Below are 19,830 nucleotides of genomic sequence, written 5' to 3' on the forward strand. Positions count from 1 at the left end.
GTCCTGCACATCTTTGGGCTATGGGAGGAAACCGGAGCACCCAGAGGAAACCTACACAGATACGGGGAGAATGTGCAAACTCCACACAGTCAGTCGCCCTGTGGCGGGAATTGAACATGGATCCCTGGCACAGTGAGGCAGCAGTGCGAACCACTGAGTTTTTGTAAAGTGCAATAATCCTTCAGCAGTCCCTGGTTTTTAAAACAGTCCTTTTTTAATTTAAAAAAGACAGAAACATCAAAAAAGTAACACACTTCTGTCTAATTTTTCTGTCCAAAATACTCAGGGTTTTGAGCACCTCGTTAAAATCTCCTCACCATCGATGCTTTTTCGGAGCCTGTCCCATCTATCTCTGTGACTGAAGTGAGTCACCCCTGAACCATTCTTGTATTTAATTTTTATTCACTTGTGAGATGGAATCATTGTAATGAGGTTAGCTGGCTGGATGTCTGGGGATATGAATTCCCTGATTGGGGCTGTTCATCTGGTCCAGTCAGGGAGCCCTGGCTGACACAAGAAGGATGTGTGTCAGAGATACTGACACAATGGTGCCTGAAGGGAGTAGCATAGTCAGTGAGTATTCAGTATAAATAAAGAGTGACTTGGTGAGGGGATAACAGCTTCTGTGGAGTTATTTCAGGCATCGTTGGCTGGGCCCAGCATTTATTGCCTGTCCCTAGTTACCCCTTGAGAAGGTGGTGATGAGCTGCCTTCTTGAACCACTGCAGTCCATGTGCTGTAGGTTGACCCACAATGCCATTGGGGAGGGAATTCCAGGATTCTGACCCAGCGACACTGAAGGAATGGCGATATATTTCCAAGTCAGGATTATGAGGGGCTTGGAGGGGAACTTGCAGGGGGTGGTGTTCCCATGTATCTGCTGCCCTTGTCCTTCTAGCTGGTAGTGGCCGTTGAAAAGGTGAGGACAGGGGATGCCTGAAAAGCACAGCAGGTCAGGCATCATCCGAGGAGCAGGAGAGTCGCTGTTTCAGGCAGAAGTACTTCCTGATGAAGGGCTGATGCCTGAAATGTCAACTCTCCTGCTCCTCGGATGCTGCCTGCCCGGCTGTAATCTCCCAGCACCACACTCTTTGGAAGTGGCTGTGGGTTTGGAAGGTGCTGTCTGAGGATCTTTGGTGAATTCCTGCAGTGCATCTTGTAGATGGTACACACTGCTGCTACTGAGTGTTGGTGGTGGAAGGAATGGATGTTTCTGGGCGTGGTGCCAATCAAGTGGGGTTGCTTTGTTCTGAAGGTAAATGTTAGGTGGATTGTCCATGTTAAAACATCCAGGATTAGCGTGGGTGTAGATTAGGTGGATTAGCCATGGGAAGTGTGGAGTTACAGGAATAGAGTGGGGTGGGGGGGGTGGGGTGTATGGTCTTCAGAGGATCAGTGTAGACTTGATAGGCCAAATGGCCTCTTCCTGTATCTTCGCGGTTGTATATATGGTGTCACACTTGCTCATTGTTGTTGGAACTGCACTCATCCAGGCAAGTGGGTAATATTCCATCGCACATCCACAAGCATCCACTCCCTCTATCACCTACGCTCAGTAGCAGCAGTGTGGACCATCTACAAGATGCGCTGCGGAAATTCATCAAAGATCCTCAGACAGCACCTTCCAAACCCATGACCACTTCCATCTGGAAGGACAAGGGCAGTAGATACATGGGAACATGACCCACTGCAAGTTCCCCTCCAAACCACTCGCCATCTTGACTTGGAAATATATCGCCGTTCCTTCACTGTCGCTGGGTCACAACCCTGGAATTCCCTCCCTCAGGGCATTGGAGTCTACCTACAGAACATGGTCTGCCATGGTTCAATAAGTTAAAAATCACACAACACCAGGTTATAGTCCAACAGGTTTAATTGGAAGCACTAGCTTTCGGAGCGACGCTCCTTCTCTCTGAAAGCTAGTGTGCGTCCAATTAAACCTGTTGGACTATAACCTGATGTTGTGTGATTTTTAACTGTGTACACCCCAGTCCAACACCGGCATCTCCAAATTGTGGTTCAATAAGACAGCTTACCCCCACCTTCTTAAGGGGCAACTAGGGACAGGCAATAAATGCTGGCACCATAAATTATTAAATAAAAATAAACACTTCTGACTTGTACCTTGTAGATGGTGGACAGACTTTGGGGAGGCAAGTGATGAATTATTCACTGCAGGATTCCAAATCCCCTGTCTGCTCTCATAGCCACTGTGTTTATGTGGAGAGTCCAGTTGAGTTTGTGGTCAATGATATCCCCCAGGAGGGGGAATTACAATGCTATTAGGCAGGAACTGTGGAGTATAAATTGGGAACAAATATTCTCAGGGAACTGCATGACAGAAATGTGGAGGTTGTTTAGGAAGCACCTGCTGAGAGGGCTGGACAGGTTTGTCCCATTGAGGCAAGGAAGGGATGTAGGGTGAAGGAAGCTTGGGTGACAAGGAATGTGGAACATCTAGTCAAGAGGAAGAAGGAAGCTTACTTAAGGTTGAGGAAGCAAGGATCAGACAAGACTTACTTAGAGGGTTACAGGGTAGCCAGGAAGGAACTGAAGATTGGACTTTGGAGAGCTAGGAGGGGGCATGAAAAAACTTTAGCGGACATTTATATGAGGAGTAAGACGATGGCCAGAGTGAGGGTAGGGCTGCTCAGGGTTAATGGAGGGAACCTGTGCCTGAAGTTGGAAGAAATAGGGGAGGTCCTTAATGAATACTTTGCTTCAGTGTTCACTACTGAGAGGGACCTTGACGTACGTGAGGACATTGTGGAACAGGCCGGTGTGCTAGAACAGGTTGATGTTAGGAAGGAGAATGTGCTGAATATTTTGAAAAGCATGTGGATAGATAAATCCCGTGGGCCAGATGGGAATATACCTGACGTTATTACAGGAAGTGAGGGAAGAGATTGCTGCGCCTTTGGCGATGACCTTTGTGTCCTCTCTGTCCATGGGAGTAGTGCTAGATGATTGGAAGGTAGCAAATGATGTTCCCTTGTTCAAGAAAGGGAACAGGGATAAACCTGGGAATTACAGACCAGTCAGTCTGATGTTGGTGGTGGGCAAGTTCTGGAGAGGATTCTGAGAGGATTCTGGAGAGACAGGATTTATGATTATTTAGATAAGCTTAGTTTGATTAGAGATAGCCAGCATTGCTTTGTGAGGGGCAGGTCATACCTCACAAACCTTACTGAATTCTTTGAAGGTGTGACAAAACATGTTGATGAAGGTAGAGCAGTGGATGTGGTGTATATGGATTTTAGCAAGGTGTTTGATAAGGTTCCCCATAGTAGGTTTATTCAGAAAGTAAGGAGGCATGGGATACAGGGAAACCTGGTTGTCTGGATACAGAATTAGCTAGGCCATAGAAGACAGAGGGTGGTTGTAGATGGAAAGTATTCAGCCTGGAGCTCGGTGACCAATGGTGTTCTGCAGGGATTGGTTCTGGGACCTCTGATCATTGTGATATTTATGATGAGCAAGTGGAATAGTGGGTTAGTATGTTTGCCGATGACACGAAGGTTGGTGGAGTTGTGGATAGTGTGGAGGGCTGTTGTAGGTTACAACGGGACATTGACAGGATGCAGAGCTGGGCTGAGATGTGTCAAATGTAGTTAAACGTTTAAAAGTGTGAAGTGATTCACTTTCGAAGATCAAATTTGAATGCAGTTATAGAACATAGAACATTACAGCGCAGTACAGGACCTTCGGCCCTCGATGTTGTGCCGACCTGTCATACTAATCTGAAGCCCATCCCACCTGCACAATTCCATGTACGTCCATGTGCCTGTCCAATGACAACTTAAATGCACTTAAACTTGGCGAATCTACTACTGTTGCAGGCAAAGCATTCCATACCCTTACTACTCTCTGAGTAAAGAAACTACCTCTGACATCTGTCCTATATCTATCACCCCTCAATTTAAAGCTGTGTCCCCTCGTGTTTACCGTCCCCATACTTGGAAAAAGGCTCTCCCTGTCCACCCTATCTAACCTTCTGATTATCTTGTGTGTCTCTATTAATTCACCTCTCAACCTTCCTCTCTCTAACAAAAACAGCCTCAAGTCCCTCAGCCTTTCCTCGTAAGACCTTCCCTCCATACCAGGCAACATCCTAGTAAATCTCCTCTGCACCCTTTCCAAAGCTTCCACATCCTTCTTATGACCAGAATTGTACATAATACTCCAAGTGTGGCCGCACCAGAGCTTTGTACAGCTGCAGCATAACCTCATGGTTCCGGAGCTCGATTCCTCTATTAATAAAGGCCAAAACACTGCATGCCTTCTTAACAACCCTGTCAATCTGGGTGGCAACTTTCAGGGATCTGTGTACATGGACACCGAGATCTCTCTGCTCATCTGCACTCCCAAGAATCTTACCATTAGCCCAGTACTTTGCATTCCGATTACTCCGTCCAAAGTGTATCACCTCACACTTGACCACATTAAACTCCATTTGCCACCTCTCAGCCCAGCTCTGCATCCTACCTCTGTCTCTCTGCAACCTATATATCCTTCGTCACTATTGCAGGGTTAAGGGCAGGATTCTTGGCAGTGTGGAGGAACAGAGGGATCTTGGGGTCCGTGTTCCATAGATCCCTCAAAGTTATCACCCAGGTTGATAGGTTTGTTAAGAAGGCGTATGGTGTGTTGGCTTTCATTAGCAGGGGGATTGAGTTTAAGAGCCGCGACGTTACTCTGCAGCTCTATAAAGCCCTGGTTAGACCACACCTGGAATATTGTGTTCAGTTCTGGTCGCGTCATTATAGGAAGGATGAGGGTGCAGAGGAGATTTACCAGGACGCTGCCTGGACTGGAGGGTGTGTCTTATGAAGAAAGGTTGAGGGAACTAGGGCTTTTCTCATTGGAGGGAAGAAGGTTGAGAGGTGACTTGATGGAGGTGTAAAAGATGTTGAGAGGCATAGATAGAGTGGATAGCCAGAGATTTTTCCCTAGGGTGGACATGTCTATCACGAGGGGGTATGATTTTAAGATAATTAGAGGGAGGTTTAGGGGAGATATCAGAGGTGGGTTCTTTACACAGAGAGTGGTGGGTGTGTGGAATGTACTGCCAGCAGTGGGAGTAGGGTCAGATACATTTGGGGTATTTAAGCAACTCTTGGATTGGCTCATGGATGATAGTAAAATGTAGGGTATGTAGGTTAGTCTGATCTTAGAGTAGGATAAAAAGTCAGCACAACATCGAGGGCCGAAGGGTCTGTACTGTGCTGTACTGTTCTGTGTTTGACATTCTCTAACGTCATTACCATTTATCAGCCCTAGCCCGGTTATTATCCAGGTCCAGCTCACTCAGCAGTCTGGCTACCTCACTGAAATCAATCTGAGGTAGGAGAGAGACAGACAGACAGACAGACAGACAGAGAGAGAGAGAGAGAGAAAGAGACATTGGGACAATCCAGCTGATCTGAACCATCGAGACCCGTCCAGTATCAGAATATCGCCTCTGAGTTAATTTTCCTATTGTGATCATGTGGTGACATTCAAATGAGTTTCCGTGGGGCAGAACGCGCTTAGTTGCTTTCCCTCCTCCACCAGCTCTTTGTCTCCGAGCTGCTGAGGTGGGAAGTGATGAGGCAGTCCCTCGGGTGAGTTTCCCCAAATTCTCTCTGCCTCCTTGTAGTTTTGTGTTCAGGTCACTGTTTAACATTTCAGCCTCACCACCTGCATTTCTGTAGTGCCTGGCCTGGCCAGTGAAGTGCAGTCACCAGTGTGATGTTCAGTAAGCTGCCAGAATGGCAAGGTCCTCCATTATTGATTGTTGTGTGTGGCCTATATTTCAGGCCAGTGATCTGTCGTTGGAATCTCAAAGTATTTAGACACAAACGTTCGAACCACATAAACTAACGAGCAGCCAAATAGGCTGATTACTAAACCCTGACCGTGCCATCTCGAGTACTTAATCTCCACAATCTTGTGCTGTAATTTGTTGTGTCTAACTTCACTCTTTTCTTACTTTCCCCCGCTCTCTCTTTCCCCATCGCATTCTCTCTCTCTTCCCCCTCACACTCTCTCTTTCCCCATCGCGCTCTCTCTCTTTCCCCCTCACTCTCTCTCTCCCCACTCTCTCTTTTGCCTCTCGCTCCCTCTCTCTTTCCCCTTCACTCTCTCTCCCCCTCATTCTCTCTCTCTCTCTTTCCCCCTCACTCACTCTCTCTCTCTCCCCCTCACTCACTCACTCTCTCTTTTGCCTCTCGCTCCCTCTCTCTCTCTTTCCCCCTCACTCACTCACTCTCTCTCTCTTTTGCCTCTCTCACCCTCTCTCTTTCCCCTTCGCTCCCTCTCCCCCTCACACTCTCTCTGTCTCTCTTTTGCCTCTCGCTCCCTCTCTCTCTCTTTCCCCCTCACTCACTCATTCTCTCTTTTGCTTCTCGCTCCCTCTCTCTTTCCCCTTCGCTCTCTCTCCCACTCACTCACTCTCTCTCTCTCTCTCTTTCTCTCTCTCTTTCCCCTTCGCTCTCTTTCCCCCTTACTCTCTCTCTTTCCCATCGCACTGTCTTTCTCTCCTCCTTGGTCTCACACTCTCTCTTACTCCGCACCCTCTGTCTCTCTTCTCCCTTCGCTCTCCAACTTCCCTCCTCACTCTTTCTCTCTTTCCCCCGTCATTCTCTCTGTCTCTCTTGCCCACTCGTGTGCTCTCTCTCTTCACCCCTCTATCTCTTTCCCCCCGCTCTCTCTCCCTCCCTCTTGCAGACCCCTGACCCTATCCGATGGGATTAAATTGCTGGAATCCTTGGCTCACCAGCTACATCTTGCAACAGTCAGCTTCATCAACATCAGGTAAGTGTCCATACAGTGCCGTGGGAACGGCCAATGTTCAGAGAATGATTTCCCAAATATCATTAGACCACCGCCTACTCCAGCAGAGGTGGGGAGGGGGGAGAGGATTGACTTTGAAGGGGAAAAGATATTAAATAAAGCGCAGAGCAGTAAAGGGGTTACAATGTCTGGCATCAGTGGTGGGCAAGTTGAGGGACAGGATGTACATGTATTTGGAAAGGCAAGGACTGATTAGGGATAGTCAACATGGCTTTGTGCACGGGAAATCATGTCTCACAAACTTGATTGAGTTTTTTGAAGAAGTAACAAAGAAGATTGATGAGGGCAGAGCAGTAGATGTGATCTATATGGACTTCAGTAAGGTGTTCGATAAGGTTCCCCATGGGAGACTGATTAGCAAGGTTAGATCTCATGGAATACAAGGAGAACTAGCCATTTAGATACAGAACTGGCTCAAAGGTAGAAGACAGAGGGTGGTGGTGGAGGGTTGTTTTTCAGATTGGAGGCTTGTGACCAGTGGAGTGCCACAAGGATTGATGCTGCGTCCAATGCTTTTCGTAATTTATATAAATGTTTTGGATGTGAACATATGAGATATAGCTAGTAAGTTTGCAGATGACACCAACATTGAAGGTGTAGTGGACAGCGAAGAGGGTTACCTCAGATTACAACGGGATCTGGACCAGATGGGCCAATGGGCTGAGAAGTGGTAGGTGGAGTTTAATTCAGATAAATGCGAGGTGCTGCATTTTGGGAAAGCAAATCTTAGCAGGACTTATACACTTAATGGTAAGGTCCTAGGGAGTGTTGCTGAACAAAGAGATTTTGGAGTGCAGGTTCATAGCTCCATGAAAGTGGAGTCACAGGTAGATAGGATAGTGAAGGCGGTGTTTGGTATGCTTTCCTTTATTGGTCAGAGTATTGAGTACAGGAGTTGGGACATCATGTTGCGGCTGTACAGAACATTGGTTAGGCCATTGTTGGAATATTGCTTGCAATTCTGGTCTCCTTCCTATTGGAAAGATGTTGTGAAACTTGAAAGGGTTCAGAAAAGATTTACAAGGATGTTGCCAAGGTTGGAGAATTTGAGCTACAGGGAGAGGCTGAACAGGCTGGGGCTGTTTCCCCTGGAGCGTTGGAGGCTGAGAGGTGACCTTATAGAGGTTTAAAAAAACATGAGGTGCATGGATAGGGTAAACAGGCAATGTCTTTTCCCTGGGGTGGGGAACAAGAGGGCATAGGTTAAGGGTGAGAGGGGAAAAATTTAAAAGGGACCTAAAGGGCAACTTTTTCACACAGAGGGTGGTGTGTGTATGGAATGAGCTGCCAGAGGAAGTGGTGGAGGCTGGTACAATTGCAGCATTTAAAAGGCATCTGGATGGGTATATGAATAGGAAGAGTTTGGAGGGATAAGGGCCAAGTGCTGGCAAATGATTGAATTGCAGTTAAAACAAGGACTGCAGATGCTGGAAACCAGAGTCTAGATTAGAGTGGTGCTGGAAAAGCACAGCAGTTCAGGCAGCATCCGAGGAGCAGGAAAATCGACGTTTCGGGCAAAAGCCCTTCATCAGGATTGAATAGCAAAGCAGACTCAATGGGCTGAATGGCCTAATTTCTGCTCCCACATCTCCTGGCCTGATAAAATGGGACTAGATTAGTTTAGGATATCTGGTCAGCATGGACGGGTTGCGGGGGGGAAGAGTCTGTGCTGCACATCTCTATGACTCTACAGTTCCATGTGGCGAGGTTGTAAGAGGTCATTGACAGGGCAGGACAGGTTGGAATTGCAGTCAGTAAAGTGTAGAGCATGCTGGGATTTATTACCCTGGGGCATAAAGGACAAGAGCTGAAAATGTGATGCTGGAAAAGCGCAGCAGGTCAGGCAGCATCCAAGGAACAGGAAATTCGACGTTTCGGGCATAAACCCTTCATCAGGAATGATTTAATTCCTGAAGGAGAGCTTATGCCCGAAACGTCGAATTTCCTGCTCCTTGGATGCTGCCTGACCTGCTGCGCTTTTCCAGCATCACATTTTCAGCTCTGATCTCCAGCATCTGCAGACCTCACTTTCTCCATAAAGGACAAGAACAAACGGTTTATTTTGAGCTTGTATTAAACACTGGCAACTTTGGCCGCAGTTCTGAGCAGAACACTGTGGGGGGAAGGATGTGAACACATCGGGCAGACAGCAAAGGAGTTTTACAACAATGGTTCCAAGAATGAGGAACTTCAGTCACCTGGATAGAATGGGGGCCAGGCCACTCCAGAGAGATGGTTGGAAGCCCATCTACCCCCCCGAAGGGTGGGAGAGACTTGGAACTCTCTTCCACGAACAGCAGTGCATGCTGGATCAGTTGTTCATTTTAAATCTGAGATAGTTTATTTTTGTTAAGCAGAAGTGTGAAGGAATGTGGCCCGGTAATGGAGGGAGGCCATGGATCAGCCCTGATCCCGCTGAATGGTGGGTCAGGCTCAAGGTTGGAGAGGTTTGAAGAGGCTTTCCTCAGAGGTTAAAAGAAGATTCGTTCTGGGTATCTAAAATCAGGAGGCATCTGGATATAGTCTAGAGGTAATATCTGCTCCCGTTCGTGGAAGGATTGAGAACCAGAGGACACCGGTTTAAAAGGTGGTTCGAAAATGAATCAATGGAGGTATGAGAGTAGACCTTTCCCTGCAGCTGATAGTGAGGATGTGGAATGCACTAAACACTGTGGTGGAGGCAGGTCCAAACGTGGCTTTCAAATGACACTTGGGTCAATTAGACGGAATCCTGGGATGGTAGCACTGGTGTATATGGGGAGCCTGGGTCACTTAGGACTATATTCCCTGGGGTTATCTAAAGAATGAGGTGGTGGAGGGTGTATGGAACAGGTTTGGAATCTCATAGAAATCTATAGGATTCTGACAGAACTAGACAAGTCAAATGTCGGAAGGATGTTCTCAAGAACCAGGGAGTCCAGAACCAGTCCAACGGCACAGTGTAAGGGTTATGGAGATAAGGCAGGGAGCGGATACGGATTAGGAATGATCAGCCGTGATCACATTGAATGGTGGTGCAGGCTCGAAGGGCTAAATGGCCTACTCCTGCACCTATTGTCTATTGTCTATTGTAAGGATACTGGGTCGGCCATTACCGACTGAGCTGAGGAGAAATGTCTTCACCCAGTGAATGGGGCGTCAGTGGAATTCTCCGCCACAGAAAACCGTTGAAACTAAAACATTGGATGTTTTTAAGAAGGAGTTAGATGTAGTTCCTGGGGCTAAAGGATGTGCAGTTGCAATGCCAAAACACACAAGGCTGTGGGTCAAGTGTTGGGAAATGGGATCTGAATTGTCAGGTGGTTATTGTTGACAGGCACAGAAGAGATGGGCCGAAGGGCATTAGTCTGTGCTGTATATCCCTATGACTCTGATACTAAAGGGACCAAAGGGTATGGGGAGATTGTGGAAACAGTGAGTTGGATGTTCAGCCATGATCATATTGAATATCAGAGGGTTAGATAGCCTCCCTATTCTCTGTATTTCTGGTTGGTTGTGCTCGGGGTGACCTGGTATGGTGACTTAAACACTTTTCACTGTATTTTTTTTTTGAAAACAAAAATACAAGTGACAGTAAAATTGCAGGCACTCAGTTGAATTATTCCTTCAGAGACCCAGCAGCAAAATGCAGGGTGAAATGGCCTCATTTTCTGCTATATGAGTGCTGTGGTTCTATTTTGGGGAAAAGGGAACTGGTGATGTTATTATGAAGAATAATGGAATAACTACTGAGACTGGATGAAATGTTGTTAAGCTGAAACTCAACATTAGGGGGCAGACATTACCACGGAACCCTGTATGAAAATGCACAAAAACATTAAACAGAAAGTTTCTCTCCCAGTTATTGTAAAGATTTTCTTTAGTCACGGAGTGGGATTCAGTCTGTTGCAGCCTCTGTAAATGGAGGTGATTTTGTGAGTCACTAGCTTTGCCAGTGAAGGTAATCTTCAGATAAAAGGGGTGACCATTCTACCCTTCAGGGTATTGACTTTCCCTTAACTCCTTTCCCCCTTTTGGATAAGGTGAGACAGGAATTCGGGACAGCACAGGACTCTCGGCCCCTCGAGCCTGCTGCTGTACCAGAGAACTGCAGAAGAAGGAGGCCACCATTCAGCCCACCAGGTCAATGCTAGCTCTTTGCATAGCCCAGCAATCCCCACCCATTTTAGAGTCATAGACACGTACAGCACGGAAACAGACCCTTCAGTCCCACTCATCCATGCCGACCAGCTATCCCAACCCAATCAAGTCCCCTTTGCCAGCACTTGGCCCATATCCCTCTAAACTCTTCCTATTCATATGTCCACCCAGATGCCTTTTAAATGCTGTAATTGTACCAGCCTCCACCACTTCCTCTGGCAGCTCATTTGAAATGTCCCTCCACCACAGTCTCCATTTCCTGGTTCCAGGATCTGACCACTTACTGGGTGTACAGTGAAACCCTTTTCCTCAAGATGTCTCTCGTTCCCTGCCACTAAATCTGAGCACAGCACTCAATTGTTCAGCTTCTCTTTATTCATTTGATCTAAACACCTCACAATCAAAGCAGATACTTAAAGCCCAGGTCAAAGCAGCCCCCACTTGATTGGCACCTCACTCACAAACATCCACTCCCCCCACCACCAATGCTCAGTAGCGGCAGAGTGTACTATCTACAAGATGTTCTTCACCAAAGACCCTCAGGCAACACCTTCCAAACCCACGACCACTTCCATCTAGAAGGACAACGGAACACCACCACCCCTCAAGCCTCTTAGCATCCTGACTTGGAAATATATCGCTGTTCCTTCAGTGTCGCTGAGTCAAAATCCTGGAATTCCCTCCCTAAGGCCATGACTGATCATATTGACTGGTGGAGAGCATGCTTGACGGGCCGAATGGACTATTCGTAAGGGAGGGAATTCCAAGATTCTGACCCAGCGACACTGAAGGAACGACGATATATTTCCAAGTCAGGATGGTGAGTGGCTTGGAGGGGAACTTGCAGGGCGTGGTGTTCCCATGTATCTGCTGCCCTGGTCCTTCTAGATGGAAGTGGTCGTGGGTTTGGAAGAAAAAATAGCAAATGCTGGTAAAGCTCAGCAGGTCTGGCAGCCTCTGTGGAGAGAAATCTAAGTTAACGTTTCGGGTTGCGCGACCCTTCCTCAGAACCGGAAGGTGCTGTCTAAGAATCCTTGGTGAATATCTGCAGTGCATCTTGTAGATGGTCCACACTGCTGCTCCTGAGCGTCGGCGGTGGAGGGAGTGGATGTTTGTGGATGTGATGACGATCAAGTGGCTAGATGATGTCCAGCTTCTTGAGCGTTCTTGGAGCTGCAGCCATCCAGGCCAGGTCCTCCATTGGTCACACTGCTATCCCAGACAGATGCTCCCTCCCCTGGACCTGCCATCCCTCCTGCACAACAGAAGACTCAGGTCACCCAACATAGCACTGAGGTAAGTGGGCACAGGCAACAGCGCATTCAGCAGATACCCCCTCCATCCTTCCGAGTGGATGCCAATGGCTACCTTTTCAAAGACAGACCCAGCCACGTTCTCATTGGTTATCTTGAGCAATGTTTATCCCTGAACCCTGAACATTCAGGATCACTCAGTTTCCTATTTTTCTTGTTTGTTGCAGGATTCAGGGACAGAAAGGAGGCCTGAGGCCCAAACATTGGATACTTTCAAAAGGAGCTGAAAATGTGTTGCTGGAAAAACGCAGCAGGTCAGGCAGCATCCAAGGAGCAGGAAATTCGACGTTTCGGGCATAAGCCCTTCTTCAGGTTTCCCATTGCCAGAAACGTCGATTCTCCTGCTCCTTGGATGCTGCCCGACCTGCTGCGTTTTTCCAGCAACACATTTTCAGCTCTGATCTCCAGCATCTGCAGACCTCACTTTTTCCTACTTTCAAAAGGAGTTTGATATAGTTCTTAGGGATAGAGGGATCAAAGAGTGTGGGGGAGAAACTGGGAACAGGGGACTGAGATGTTCAGCCATGAGATAAATTCCTGATCGGCCGGGGAATCGAGGGTTACAGGAAAAGGGCAGTGAAGTGGATGAGAGCAATATTGGAGCAGCTGTCGTCCTATTGAACGGCAGAACTGGTTCGAGGGGCCGAATAGCCTATTCCTGTTCCTATTTTTTATACTTCGATATTGCTGTGCACTGATTGGCTCCTCCACTGCAACAGGCCATTGACGGTAAAGTGCTTGGAGACGTTGTGTCGTGGGAGGTGCGATATAAATGTCATTCTTTCTGTTTCAGCGTCATTGGGCCAGCATTAACCTTCCGACTGCGACATAATGACCAAAATCTGACCATCGCTGAGGTAGCTGATAAAGCCAGTGAGTACAGAGCCTTCGCCCACCTACAGTGTACCCCACGGGCTAATTATAGGATCGGGGGGGAGTGGGGTGGCGGGAGGGTCAGGGGGAGGTCATCACTTGATCATTCAGCCACTGTGACCAATAGCAGGACTCTGATCTAATTGGAGATGGCTGCTTATGACATACATCGAGACAATTCTCCAATGAAAAGCCCCAGAGTGTACTTACAGTGACCTCAAGGAAAGCTACACCTCGTTCCCACTTCCCTCTTCATACCCCACACTTCCTTACCCCTCCCTCAACCCCATTCCTTTTCCTTCTGTCACAGTCTACCCATCTCCCTGTCTCATTTTCACCCTCTAACCATCTCCCTGTCTAGTTCTCGCCCTCCACCCATCTCCCTGTCTCATTCTCACCCTCCATCCATCTTCCTGTCTCGTTCTTGCCCTCCACCCATCTCCCTGTCTCGTTCTCACCCTCCACCCATCTCCCTGTCTCGTTCTCACCCTCCACCCATCTCCCTGTCTCGTTCTCGCCCTCCACCCATCTCCCTGTCTCGTTCTTGCCCTCCACCCATCTCCCTGTCTCGTTCTCACCCTCCACCCATCTCCCTGTCTCGTTCTCACCCTCCACCCATCTCCCTGACTCGTTCTCACCCTCCACCCATCTCCCTGTCTCATTCTTGCCCTCTAACCATCTCCCTGTCTCATTCTCACTCTCCACCCATCTCCCTGTCTCGTTCTCACCCTCCACCCATCTCCCTGTCTTGTTCTCACCCTCTAACCATCTCCCTGTCTCATTCTCACTCTCCACCCATCTCCCTGTCTCGTTCTCACCCTCCACCCATCTCCCTGTCTCATTCTCACCCTCCACCCATCTCCCTGTCTCGTTCTCGCCCTCCACCGATCTCCCTGTCTCTCCAGCTCCCTGTCTGTTTTTCTTTCACTCTCTCTCAAACCCATGCACCGTCTCCCTCTTTCTACACCTCCTCTCTCCTTCCCCTTTCACTACTCCCGCTCACTCTCTCTCTCTCTCCCCCCTCGCTTTCTCTCCCCCATCTCTCTCTCTCTCTCTCCACCCCCATCCCACCACTCTCCCTCTCTCTCTTGCGCGCGCGCGCGCGCACACACACACACTCACTCACACGCACACACACACCCTCCTGTGCTGCGTCCCCTACAGAGAGAGACAGCAGAGGAGTACGTGCAAAAATTCACGAAGTCAGCACCTACCAAACCCATGGCCACTTCCAATTAGAAAGACAAGGGCAACAGATACATGGGAACACCACGCCCTACAAATTCCCCTACAACCCAATCACCATCCTGACTTGGAAGTCTATCGCTGTTCCTTCAGTGTCGCTGGGCCAGAATCCTGGAATTCCCTCCCGAAGGGACATTTTGGGTCTACCCCACAGCACATGGACCACAGCGGTTCAAGAAGGGAGCTCACCCCCATCTTCTCAAGGGGCAACTAACGATGGGCAATAAATGCTGGGCCCAGACAGCAATGCCTAATGGATGATTAACAATAAACTGTCGGAGGGTCAGTACTGATGGAGTGCTGCCACTGTCGGAGGGTCAGTACTGAGGGAGTGCTGCACTGTCGGAGGGTCAGTACTGAGGGAGTGTCTCACTGTCAGAGGGTCAGTACTGAGGGAGTGCCGCACTGTCAGAGGGTCGGTACTGAGGGAGTGCTGCACTGTCAGAGAGTCAGTACTGAGGGAGTGCCGTACTGTCAGAGGGTCAGTACTGAGGGAATGCTGCACTGTCAGAGGGCCAGTACTGAGGGAGTGCCGCACTATCAGAGAGTCAGTACTGAGGGAGTGCCGTACTGTCAGATGGTCAGTACTGAGGGAATGTCACACTGTCAGATGGTCAGTACTGAGGGAGTGCCACACTGTCAGAGGGTCAGTACTGAGGGAATGCTGCACTGTCAGAGAGTCAGTACTGAGGGAGTGCCGCACTGTCAGAGAGTCAGTACTGAGGGAGTGCCGTACTGTCAGAGAGTCAGTACTGAGGGAGTGCCGTACTGTCAGAGGGTCAGTACTGAGGGAGTGTCACACTGTCAGAGGGTCAGTACTGAGGGAATGCTGCACTGTCAGAGGGTCAGTACTGAGGGAGTGCCGCACTGTCAGAGAGTCAGTACTGAGGGAGTGCCACACTGTCAGAGGGTCAGTACTGAGGGAATGTCACACTGTCAGATGGTCAGTACTGAGGGAGTGCCACACTGTCAGAGGGTCAGTACTGAGGGAGTGTCACACTGTCAGAGGGTCAGTACTGAGGGAGTGCCACACTGTTGGAGGTGCCTTTTTTCAGATGTAACTTCAATCCTCTGCCCTACCCCCTTCTGCTGAGTAAATGGCAGGGGGACCCCTTCCCCTTATTGTGGAGTGTAGCTAACCTCTACCTGACATCCCCCAGCATGGTCTGCAGCATGTAGGAAAGGGCTGTGTACGCATTACTGCACAGCCCTGACCCTCGGGAAGGACTGAATTCAATGAAAGGGCTTTGGAGCATCCTGAGATGGTGAAAGGCGCTATGTCAATGCAAGTTCCTTCTTTCCTTCCTTGGTAATGACGATGGAGGACAGGGTAGGAGGAGGAGGGAGCCTAGTTTGTATTCAATCTATTTTGAGTGGCAGCAGATTCTCATTAACCATCCCCCTTCCCAGCGCTGCGCCATCTCGGATGATCCTGATTGAAATGAAATGAACGTTGTGAGCCGGGGTGGGGGTGGGGGTAATTATTCCCCAGGGCTGGGGCACCTCGCTGTCGCTGTCTGATTGAAGGGCAGACCGAGATCTCTGAACAAACTCCCCCACCCCTGAATATGGATGTGACCTTCACACTGAATGTGGGTCATGGGCAAGTGTCCCACCCATCAGGCAGCCCCACCTCTGTGCACCTGCTCGAGAGAAAAGCACAGATTAATTAACCATCCCCTCGCTAAGGACATGCAACAGAGGGGAGTAGATGGCAGGGGAGGGGGTCAGTTGCTGAAACTGCAGGCGTTAAGGTAGATCCCGGTGGCAATGCTCTTTAGCAGGCGATTATTGTAATCTTCCCCCTTCCCCACCAAACACCCCCCCACTCACCCTTCACCTCCCGTTCAGTGCCTGACAGTCTAAGAGATAAGGTACTTCTCTGCTGAGTGGGCTCGAACATACTTTACATTTTAAATTCACTTACTGGACAGGGACATCGCTGGCTGGACCTGGATTCGTTGCCCATCTCTAATTTTTAAAATTCACTCTGAGGACGTTTGATTTTCAGAAGAATTGGAGTCAGAGTCACAGAGATGTACAGCACAGAAACAGACCCTTCGGTCCAACCTGTCCATGCCAGCCAGATATCCCAACCCAATCTAGTTCCACCTGCCAGCATCTCTCCAAACCCTTCCTATTCATATACCCATCCAAATGCCTCTTAAATGTTGCAATTGTACCAGCCTCCACCACTTCCTCTGGCAGCTCATTCCATACACGTACCACCCTCTGAGTGAAAAAGTTGCCCCTTAGGTCTCTTTTATATCTTTCCCCTCTCACCCTAAACCATTGCCCTCTAGTTCTGGACTCCCCGACCCCAGGGAAAAGACTCTGTCTACTTACCCTATCCATGCCCCTCATAATTTTGTAAACCTCTCTAAGGTCACCCCTCAGCCTCCAACGCTCTAGGGAAAACAGCCCCAGCCTGTTCTGCCTCTCCCTATAGCTCAAACCCTCCAATCCTGGCAACAGGGGGCTGTGGAGGCTTTTGATATGGTGGGGGCTAAATAAGAAAATAGCTCATGGGGTGTTAGGGGCAAGGTACTGGCCTGGATAGAGGATTGGCTGACTGACAGAAGGCAGAGGGTGGGGATAAAGGGGTCTTTTTCAGGATGGCAGCCAGTGACCAGTGAAGTTCCACAGGGGTCGGTGTTGAGACTATTCACACGAGTGGCTCAGTGGTCAGCACTGCTGCCTCACCGCACCAGGGTCCCAGGTTCGATTCCAGCCTCGGGTGACTCTTTGTGTGGTGTTTGCACATTCTCCCTGTGTTTACGTGGGTTTCCTCCCACAGTCCAAAGATGTGCAGGTCAGGTGAATTGAGTAAAAAATGAGGTCTGCAGATGCATCTGCAGATGCTGGAGATCACAGCTGCAAATGTGTTGCTGGTCAAAGCACAGCAGGTTAAGCAGCATCTCAGGAATAGAGAATTCGACGTTTCGAGCATAAGCCCTTCATCAGGAATAAAGAGGGAAATGGGTCTGGGTGGGTTACTCTTGGGAGGGTCGGTGTGGACTGGTTGGGCCAAAGGGCCTGTTTCCGAACTGTAGGGAATCTAATCTAAAAAAAATTATACATTAACCATCTAGACAAAGGAATTGTTGCCAGGTTTGCAGATGATACAAAGCTAGCTGGAGGAGCAGATAGTGTTGAGGAAGCGGGAAGGCTGCAAAAGGACTTGGACAGACGAGGAGAGTGAGCAAAGTGGCAGAGAGAATATGAGGTTACGTACTTTGGTAGAAAGAGTGAAGACAGACTGATTTCTAAATGGGGAAAGGCTTTGGAAATCTGAAGCACAAAGGGACTTGGGAGCCCTAGGTCAGAATTCTCTTCAGGTTAACATGCAGGTTCAGCTGGTAATTAGGAAGGCAAATGAAATGTTAATACTCATTTCAAGAGGACTAGAATACAAAAGCGGAGGTGTAATACTGAGGCTGTATAAGGCTCTGGTCAGATCACATTTGGAATACTGTGAGCAGTTTGTTCCCTGTGTCTAAGGAAGGATGTGCTGTTGGAGGGGGATCCAGAGGAGGTTTACAGGGATGATCCTGGGGATGAAGGGCTTGTCATATGAGGAGTGGTTGAGGACTCGGGGTCTGTACTTGATGGAGTTTAGAAGGATGAGGGAGGTGATGGATGAGGGAGGTCTGACTGAAACCCACAGAATACTCAGAGGCCTGGATAGAGTGGAGGTGGGGAAGATGTTTCCATTGGTAGGAGGGACATTGGACTCAAGGGCACAGCCTCAAAGTGAAGGGACAACCCTTTAGAACTGAGATAAGGAGGAATTTTTTCAACCAGAGAGTGGGGAATGTGGGGAACTCAATGCTGCAGAGGGCTGTGGAGGCCATGTCACAGAGTGTATTTAACACAGAGACAGGAGAGTGGGGCTGAGAAACATCTCAGCCATGATCCAATGATAGAGCAGGCTGGATGGGCTGAAAGAACTTGTTCTTATATCTTATAGTCACTGACTGGGCCTGTCCCTACTTGTTGGACACACTTTCCTCATTCCTGAATTTCTCCAGTTTCCTCATTTCCCCTCCCCCCACCTTGTCTCAGTCAAAACCCTCGAACTCAGCACCGTCTTCCTAACCTGCAATCTTCTTCCTGACCTCTCCGCCCCCACCCCACTCCGGCCTATCACCCTCACCTTGACCTCCTTCCACCTATCACATCTCCATCGCCCCTCCCCCAAGTCCCTCCTCCCTACCTTTTATCTTAGCCTGCCTGGCACATTCTCCTCATTCCTGAAGAAGGGCTTATGCCCGAAATGTCGAATTTCCTGTTCCTTGGATGCTGCCTGATCTGCTGCGCTTTTCCAGCAACACATTTTCAGCTCTGATCTCCAGCATCTGCAGACCTCACTTTCTCCTGTCCCTAGTTGCCCCTTGAAACTGTGCGGGTGAGCTGCCTTCTTGAACCGCTGCAGTCCATGTACTAAAGGGAGACCCACAATGCCCTTAGGGAGGGAATTCCAGGATTTAACCCAGTGACAGTGAAGGAACGATGATATATTTCTAGGTCAGAATTTGGAGGAGATGTTGTAGGGAGTGGTGTTCCCATGTACCTGCTTCCCTTGTCCTTCTAGATGGAAGTGGCTGTGGGTTTGGAAGGTGTTGTCTGAGGATCTTGGTGAATGTCAGTGGTGGAGGGAGAGGATGTTTGTGGATGTGGTGCCAATCAAGTGGCTGCTTTGTCCTGGATGGTTAGATTAGATTAGATTAGATTACTTACAGTGTGGAAACAGGCCCTTCGGCCCAACAAGTCCACACCGACCCGCCGAAGCGCAACCCACCCATACCCCTACATTTACTTCTTACCTAACACTACAGGCAATTTAGCATGGCCAATTCACCTGACCCACACATCTTTGGACTGTGGGAGGAAACGGGAGCACCCAGAGGAAACCCACGCAGACTTGAGCTTCTTGAGTGTTGTTGGAGCTGTCCCCCATCCAGGCAAGTGGGCAGTATTCCATCACACTCCTGACTTGTGCCCTGTAGATGGTGGACAGACTTTGGGAAGTGAGGAGATGAGTGACTCAACACAATGTTCCTGACCTCTGACCTGCCACTGTGGTGAGTTCAGTTGAGTTTCTGGTCAATGGTAACCCTCAAGATGTTGATAGTGGGGTAACAGTGACCTTTGAATGTCAAGGGGCAGTAGTTAGGTTGTCTTTTATTTAAGATGATTATTGCCTGGCACTTGTGTAGCATGAATGTTATTTGCCACTTGTCAGCCCAACCCTGGACACTGTCCACATCTTGTTTTGATTGAACACTGACTGTATCAGGATCTGAGGAGTTTGTGAATGGTGCTGCACACTGTGCAATCATCGGGAAGCATCCCCACATCTGACCTTATGAAGGCGGGAAGGTCATTGATGAAGCAGCTAAAGATGGTTGGGAGCAGGAAACTG

The 19,830-nt window shown here is 48.9% G+C and overlaps 1 protein-coding gene across 1 annotated transcript in view; it reads left to right on the forward strand.

The window, feature by feature from the left end:
• The window catches only part of LOC132817315 (receptor-type tyrosine-protein phosphatase-like N), a 281,771-nt gene that overhangs the window by 114,925 nt on the left and 147,016 nt on the right, over window positions 1-19,830 (forward strand). Inside the window, exons 11-12 of the mRNA XM_060827725.1 lie at window positions 6,709-6,795; window positions 13,081-13,160. Coding sequence (XP_060683708.1) covers window positions 6,709-6,795; window positions 13,081-13,160 — 167 coding nt within the window. The remainder of the gene's footprint in view (window positions 1-6,708; window positions 6,796-13,080; window positions 13,161-19,830) is intronic.

Source organism: Hemiscyllium ocellatum, chromosome 7 (genome assembly GCF_020745735.1).
Source record: "Hemiscyllium ocellatum isolate sHemOce1 chromosome 7, sHemOce1.pat.X.cur, whole genome shotgun sequence".
NCBI classification, from domain to species: Eukaryota; Metazoa; Chordata; class Chondrichthyes; order Orectolobiformes; family Hemiscylliidae; genus Hemiscyllium; species Hemiscyllium ocellatum.